This window comes from Oncorhynchus masou, chromosome 32 (assembly GCF_036934945.1).
Source record: "Oncorhynchus masou masou isolate Uvic2021 chromosome 32, UVic_Omas_1.1, whole genome shotgun sequence".
Taxonomy (NCBI): Eukaryota; Metazoa; Chordata; class Actinopteri; order Salmoniformes; family Salmonidae; genus Oncorhynchus; species Oncorhynchus masou.
Window position 1 is genome coordinate 68,781,308 of NC_088243.1, and position 8,587 is coordinate 68,789,894.

The 8,587-nt window shown below is 42.2% G+C and overlaps 1 protein-coding gene across 3 annotated transcripts in view; it reads left to right on the forward strand.

Moving 5' to 3' along the window:
• The window catches only part of LOC135526513 (transmembrane anterior posterior transformation protein 1 homolog), a 30,013-nt gene extending 25,231 nt beyond the window's left edge, over nt 1-4,782 (forward strand). For all 3 annotated transcript variants that reach the window (XM_064954952.1, XM_064954953.1, XM_064954954.1), the window contains one exon: nt 2,247-4,782. In XM_064954952.1, coding sequence (XP_064811024.1) covers nt 2,247-2,563 — 317 coding nt within the window. In that variant the 3' untranslated portion in view covers nt 2,564-4,782. The remainder of the gene's footprint in view (nt 1-2,246) is intronic.
• The last annotated feature ends 3,805 nt before the right edge of the window (nt 4,783-8,587 follow it).

The following is an 8,587-nucleotide window of genomic DNA, read 5'->3' on the forward strand; positions in this document are numbered from 1 at the left end:
CCCCTAGCCAAGGTCGGCACAGAATTTTGCTCAGACAGCCTGTGTTTAAGATACTATAGGGACATATTGTACAATTATATTGTTGTACCCTAATTCTGACTAAAACTACACACATCATTAATAATAATTTTATGATCCTAATCAATTTCATACAATTATATGGTTTCAGGGTGGAATATTCATTCATTTAAACATAAATTCCATTATCATCATGTGGGATCAGGTCTCTGAAGCCTGAATGCTTCCGCTGCTATTCTTAATTAGCCCATCTGTAACTACTGTACTCAACCCGGCTGTCTCTTCTGGGCTGCATTCATAAGGGCAAAATGTTTTGGGTTGGAAAACAAGCATCTCTTATTGGATGAGTTCAGGTAGTCCTCGGTTTGGCCGGTAGGGATATCCTTGTCTCATCACGCACCAGCGACTCCTGTGGCAGGCCAGGCGCAGTGCGCACTAACCAAGGTAGCCAGGTGCACGGTGTTTCCTCCGATACATTGGTGCGTCTGGCTTCCTGGTTGGAGGCGCGCTGTGTTAAGAAGCAGTGCGGCTTGATTGGGTTGTGTTTCGGAGGATGCATGGCTTTCGACCTTCGTCTCTCCCGAGCCCGTACGGGAGTTGTAGCGATGAGACAAGATAGTAATTAGATAGTAAATTGGGGAGAAAAGGGGGTAAAATTAAAAAAATCTGTTTGTTGCCTAACGTTTTTCAAGTTGGGAGCAGTGTGTATGTGTTTGTGGGAGAGGGAGGGAGACTAAGGGAGAGTGTGGGACGGAGACGGTTGGGGGAGACTGGGTGTGGGACGGAGACGGTTGGGGGAGACTGGGTGTGGGACGGAGACGGTTGGGGGAGACTGGGTGTGGGACGGAGACGGTTGGGGGAGACTGGGTGTGGGACGGAGACGGTTGGGGGAGACTGGGTGTGGGACGGAGACGGTTGGGGGAGACTGGGTGTGGGACGGAGACGGTTGGGGGAGACTGGGTGTGGGACGGAGACGGTTGGGGGAGACTGGGTGTGGGAGCGAGTGTGCCTTTGCTAACTGAAGAGTAAAGAAGGTTTTCTCCCTACTGACCCAATGACATGCAGACAATTATGCCTTTACAGTATATTCCTTCCTCCCGTTCGTCCAGCCAAATCACAGGTAGGCCTTTGCAAATATGAGCAAATTAGTCATTCTATGCAGTATTCTACTAAGTTACTACTAAGTTAATTCAAAATGTGTTGTATTGACTAGAAATGGGAATATCAGTGACCAGGTTTTTTGCGTAGCACATGTGAATAACATTTAGAAAACGGAATCGTATCATTAATAAAATGTTGGTATTGTGACAACACTAGTCCCTCCCTATTTCATTCCGTTTGGTGCCTAATGAACACCTTGGAGAAATGGGTTCATTTTAGCCCACGGGTTCCAATGGATGCCTTACCATACTAACAGACTGGTTTGTCTCGTTCTTCATAACCATTTGGATGAAGATCTAATTGGCGGTGCCGTATGTCTGAGGAAGAGAATATACTGATGAGCAACTGTGGTCTCCCTCAGGCTGTGTCATGGAAGCTTCTGGGGAAAGCATATGGCTAGTTGAGGAAATAATGGATAAAGACCACAAGTGTGTTGGTTATACCACTGGTTCAGTACAACAATGCATTTTCTAAAGTAGGTCTGCTGTATCCCCTTGTGTTGTTGCCTGTAAAGGAGCACACATTTATTTCATGCAGTCTGGCGAATACACACATACACACTTGATTGCTACTCGCCTTGTAAAGTCTAATTTGCAACCCACTCTTTTATATGCAAGTGAGGCATGTCAGCGCCCTGGGCAAATGGCTGTCTCAGTAGAGTAGTAACCCATGTGTTGATATGCTGCTGCTTCACTCAACTTTATTTGAATATATCAAGAGGTCATGAATTATTCTGTTTGGCCGACCAAACTTGTGTTCGCCATTTACACTGAAGACTGGTATTTAAGGCCAGGATTAGTGGAGCTTGAGAAATCGACTGGTATTAATGTAGCTGTGTCTCTTTGACCCGTCCATATATAGTAGGAGCTTTTATTCTTATAAATTAATTTAGTTGGTTTTCATGTTTATTTTGTATCTCTACAGTCAAATCTAATCAAAAACCAATTTTGCGATGTTCTTGTTTACTTGCTCATTGTCTGCAAGTGTGAGTGTTACTAACTTTTCTCCAATCCTCAAATTACCAAGTATTGTTCATGTTTGTTAAATCTCTCTCTCTGTCCCGTCAGGTGATCCATCAGGTGATCCGTGGTCCGAGCGGTCCCCATCCAGTCCTTCCTGCACCTCCATCACCGCCCAGCCTACCCCCACTGCCAGCCCCACCCTGCGGCCAGAGACCGTACCCCCTCCCCCCACTACTTCCACAACCCCAGCCAGCCCTCCCATCCCCGTGCCAGACCCTGACACCCTGACCCCCTCACCCCCTGCCACTCCTGAGCAGAAAGAGGAGGAAGGGATGGAAGGCACAGAGCTGAAGCATAGGACCCCTAAAAAGGACCTGCTGGATGTTGACCGCTTCACTATATGCGGGAACCGCATCGATTGACCCCTTCTATTGACCCCTCCCCAAAAAAGTGATAATCACTCAGGAGAGGCGGTGAGCTGGACGCACGCCAGCACTTCGGCTCTCTTAGCCAAAGCCAGCGGAAACAACATGTATTTATTGAGCTAGACAGACAGTAAGTTATTGCCATACAGTAAGCTATTGTGGACTCTGGGACTGGCTGTTTAATTTAAGTCGACCTGTTGTTTTTTTGGGGCCCGACAAGAGAACTAAGTTGGTTGGGCAACGGAAGAATGTGAGCGGTATTGTTGTTTCCATGACAACCCAGTTGTGTGCGCGTGCATGGACACGAATGTGAAACATGAGAAATGGGGCTTCTTCTCAGATAAACATCCAGCAAAAGATGAACAAACTAAAATCAAACTGCAAATGAGGTTTCTGGATCATTATGGTTTACAGGAAAACAATACGATGTACAATTAGTTATCTGTCAATGTTATACCGTTTAATATGGACATATTAGATCGAAATGACTGAAATTAAAAACTATTTGCTCATCAAAAAGCTTGACCCGAATAAATGGAATTTAGTGTTATGAAATATCACATTTTGTAAGAGTTCCATTTGGTAGTGTGAAGAACATCTATACATGTGACTATGTAGAGAGCTTTCTTTTACAGATATTGTAATATCTTTCAGTTTGATTTAAAAGAGCCACGGGTATCCTTCATTTGATGGTTTTATGTTCGCCATTACCACAATTATTGCACATATTTTCTTTGTGGCAGCAGAGTAGCCTAGTGGTTAGAGCGCTGGACTAGTAACCGAATGGTTGCAAGATCGAATCCCCGAGCTGAGAAGGTACAAAATCTGCCGTTCTGCCCCTGAACAGACAGTTAACCCACTGTTCCTAGGCCGTCATTGAAAATAAGAATTTGTTCTTAACTGACTTGCCTAGTTAAATAAAGAATAAATGAATAACAATTGTGGAAAGTTCATAATAGCATTTTATGATGCCAATAATCCCTATTTTGGTGTATTCTGGGTTGTCAAACCTTTGGGGATTTTTGTTATGAATGTTGCACTGATGTACCGTGTTGTCTTAAATATGCTACATATGAAAGGTTTTCTTGCTATTTCTCATGCAATGTTTTAATGTTTACTTCCAGAGCATTTCAGAAGCAATATATCCAAAACATAGTACACATGCTTTTTTAATTCAGTTATTTTACCATGCCTTGAGGGAAGTTGTTTTGCTTTGATTTGGCCCTTTGTATTTTATTGGTACAGTTAATTATAAACTCACTGGTATTTTTTCTATAACAGTGGCCAAAATGTATATTAGACCAGCCTGATTCTGATTTGGTGCCAATCTTATTAGAATGTGATAAGTGAAACATAATGTTTTATTTAGTTACAATATTGTATCATTTAATACTATATTTAAACACCTGGCCATAATGTTACAGCTGCTGTGCTTATGTGTTGGGAAATGGAACCCACTGAACCTCATTTGAGTAGAACAGCGTAGAAATCAATAAATGATGCAAAGTGACAGCACTTCATTGGTCTTGCTGTTTAGGTTCTTTAGGCAACACTTTACATGGTGTACAGTATTTTAGCACAAGCAGGTACCACTGCTCTCTGTATTCCAAGTAAAGAAACCAGTGAGTGCTTACTGTAAATGGTATGTACCAGGGTTGGGGTCAATTCCATTTTCAATTCAGTTTGTTTTGGATTGACTGAATTGAAAACAGAATTGACCACAACCCTGGTAAGTATTGCACAACTTTTACAGGATATTAATGACAGCTATGTTTCCTCTGTTATGGTAGATACTCTGGTATAAGCCCTATGTAATGTAAAGGGATGGCATTTTTTTTTTCTCGCTATTATGAAAATATGTAAAGTGTGAAATACTCACGCATATCAGCATTGATCATACTTTGTTTGGAGAAATAGCTGTTTTTAATGTTCATTACCATTGTTATAAGGAAGATTGTTCTATTTTTGGAGCTGCCAGGTCAAATCAAACCCGATTGTATTTGTCACGTGCTGAATACAACAGGTGTAGACTTTATAATATTTGATAGTATTTTGCGCGTAGAACTTCCACAGAACCATCTCCAGGGGTTTTGTACTGTTCTGATTCAATGATGATAACCTGTTCACTTAATCTCATCTGTTTGGTTCATAAGAACTTCACCGTGATATGAAATGGCCCTCTTTTTGGGGTGATGATGAATAAAAGTTATTTTGTACTTCTGTTGTCATTGTCTAACATCTACAGTTTGAGGGGTGATTCTCGCTCTCTCTCTCACTGTCTTTCCTCCTCTCTCATCTCATCAGATGATCCCAAGCCTGAGTTGAGCCCCTCCACTCATTCCTGCTCCTCCATACTCCCTTCCTTTTCTTCCTTTACCAGCAAGCCCCTGTAGAGGTTTACAGTTGAGGTAAGCTGACTGTCACGCTCACACCAATAATGACCTTACCTCCTAAAGAAGAAGAGGGCGCTGACTCAGACGGGTAGTGTAAATCCACCCCCAGCCAAGCATGTCTGAAAGGGCTTAGCGTCTTACCTTGGAGGCTGAGCCGGCCCATGCCCTCTCTTTCAGGCTTGAGGTAAGCAGTCCTCTGGTAGTGGTCTGGCTAGAGCAGGACCAGTGATGACAAGGTATACGTATAATCTCACGCTAGAGCAACCCTAGTTCTAGACCAGGGGTCATCAACTAGATTTAGCCACAGGACAATTTTTTTCTTGAGTGGATGGTCAGGGGCCAGAACTTAATTACAAATAATTTGTAGACCGCAAGAAGACCAAACAGATCTATTTGACTAAAACGATCATTTCAAACCTTACTTCCATTTGTATACGATTACATCTCTATTATGCATGGTAATACTTTGGAACACATTTCCAAAATTCAAAACACTTGTAGCTGATTTACTGATGTTTTTACAATCCTTTTGTTTTCAACACTAAAAAAAATCGACAGTTTTTTTGGGGGGGGCCTCAGAATTTGGGGGGCCAAATAGCTGCTAGTTGGAAAACTGTCTGTCCTAGAGTGTGACTGTACAAGACTAGTGGACTCAGCTGAGGTTAGGCTAATGTTCATATGAAAGCAACTGCACACAACAATTACAGATGACAATCTATTTTAGTCCTGATAAAGATGCGGTGTTGATCCTCAAGATGTTGACTCAAACTGCATAAACCACATGCATAAGCCACATTGGTTTTATTTTGTGAAGAATCTACAGAATAGCTCATTGGGTAAACACAGCACATCACCTCAACTCTGTCGCCTTGCCAAACAAGAATCAATATATTTTGACATAAGTCTTTAGTGTCCCAAGAAGCAGTCCTCTAGTTTATAGTTAGTATTGTAATGGTCCCTGAAGGCCACTGGTTTAGCAGGACTTTAGTACGACATTGAAAGAAGGCTAATTTATTTTCCGCAACCATGTCTGTCATACTTATTCTGGCTATTTGGGGATTTCCTGTATTCTTTTTGACAATGAACTGTTGCGATTTGTGTTGACTTAATTAACAGAAGGCAACATTTGCTGGAAACATATTAGTGGTGGTGAATTAATACAGTATATACAGTACCAGTCAAACTTTTGGACACACCTACTCATTCAAGGGTTTTTCATTTTATTTTTACTATTCTACATTGTAGAATAATCGTGAAGACATCAAAACTATGAAGTAACACATGGAATCATGTAGTAACCAAAAAATAAAAATATTTTATATTTGAGATTCTTCAAAGTAACCCCCCCTTTGTCTTGATGACAGCTTTGCACACTCTTGGCATTCTCTCAACCAGCATCATGAGGAATGATTTTCCAACAGTCTTAAAGGAGTTCCCACATATGCTGAGCACTTGTTGGCTGCTTTTCATTCACTCTGGTCCAACTCATCCCAAACCATCTCAATTGGGTGATTGCTTGTGTTTCTTGGCCCAAGCAAGTCTCTTCTTTTTATAGGTGTTCCTTAGTAGTGGTTTCTTTGCAGCAATTCGACCATGAAGGCCTGATTCACTCTGTCTCCTCTGACCAGTTGATGTTGAGATGTGTTTGCTACTTGAACTCTGAAGCATTTATTTGGGCTGCATTTTCTGAGGCTGGTAACGCTAATGAACTTATCCTCTACAGCAGCAGTAACTCTGGATCTTCCTTTCCTGTGGCGGTCCTCGTGAGAGCCAGTTTCATCATAGTGCTTGATGGTTTTTTCTACTGCACTTGAAGAAACTTTAAAAGTTATTGAATTGTTCCGTATTGACTGACCTTCATGTCTTAACGTAGTGATGGACTGTCGTTTCTCTTTGCTTATTTAAGCTGTTCTTGCCATAATATGGACTTGGTCTTCTAACAAATAGGACCATCTTATACCACCCCTACCTTGTCACAACACAACTGATTGGCTGATTTGAATGCACAGAGATCTTGTGATGAGATCCTGAGGCCTATTGTGCCATTCACCCACCACCATCCCCTCATGTTTCAGCATGATAATGCACGGCCCCATGTTGCAAGGATCTGTACACAGTTCCTGGAAGCTGAATAAAATTCCATGACCTGTATGCTCACCAGATAGATCACCCATTGAGCACATTTGGGATGCTCTGGATCGACGAGTATGACAGCATATTCCAGTTCACGCCAATATCCAGCAACTTTGCAGAGCCATCGAAAAGGAGTGGGACAACATTCCACAGGCCACAATAAACAGCCTGATCAACTCTATGCAAAGGAGATGTGTCGCGCTACATGAGGCAAATGGTGGTCACACCAGATACTGACTGGTTTTATGATCTCGGCCCCTAGCTTGTTTTTAAGGAATCTGACCAGCAGATGCTTAACTTTATTCCAGTCATGGGAAATCAATCCATAGATTGGGGCTTAATTACCTTATTTAAATTGATTGATTTCCTTATATGAACTAACTCAGCAAAATCTTTGAAATTGTTGCATGTTGCTTTTATATTTTTGTTCAGTGTAGAATATTGTATAAACTACATGAAAGCATGAGTGTACATTTATCTGCCAAAGACTGCACTGTTTCTCATTCCAGTGGACCAGTGGGAGTCTTCTGGCAGGAATTCCCTCAAACAACTTGAATACCGGCTAATGTACATAACCAATCCCACTTTATGAACATGGCATTTTGGGCATTTTCTAAATTTAGTTAATCTACATATCATTTGCAGCAGAGCACTGACAACATCTCCACATTTACCTGATGTGAAGAAAAAACATTTACTGTAGTTACACAACATTGACCCCCTGTATTTGCCTACTCGGGGACCACATTTGAAATAGAACACATAGCCCTATTCAAAGGCTTTTTTCATTCACCTGATCTGGTTTGCTTCTCTCAGTGCGGATCTAATGAGTGTTGTGAATGCACTGAAGTATGGAGTCCTGTAGCCCTGATCAAAGCCCTGCCCACATGGAGCCTATCCAGAGGGGCCCTGCCGCGTTCTGGGACATCAACAAGGACCACATTGTGCATGGGGACGCTGGGTGTGAGCCTACCTGGGTTCTGCTCCACCAATCACAGTGCTTCTAGATCTGTGGGCTGTGGTGTCAAAGTATCTTGTGGCTACCCTCTAGGGGTGGGGAGGTGGGGGCAGGGGCAGAGTTTGGGAGGTCATTGAACACCTGTGATGTGGGGGCAGAGAGGTCTTAAAGACTGGTGGTGGGTGGGGGTGGGGGGGGGGTTCAAGACAGTTTGGCATTTGTTTATCTGAAAGTGGACACTTTGGGTGTAGGTTAGGACATTGGTCCATGGGTAGGCTACATCATTGGTAGGCTATACAGTCAAAAAATAGTCTTCATATTTTTTAAATCTTAATACATGTTCCATGGTTGTTGGAGATTATGCATTCATTTGGTGCAATTAAACTGTTCTAAAAAAAGTATTCTTTAAGAGTATTAGGGTAACCAGCTAAAGGTATTAAAGAGAGCCTACATCATACTAGGCTACATCTCAAAACAAATGAAAGGTCATGTTCCATCTTTTCAACGAGAATCTTCCAGTCCTCCTTCCCCCGACAG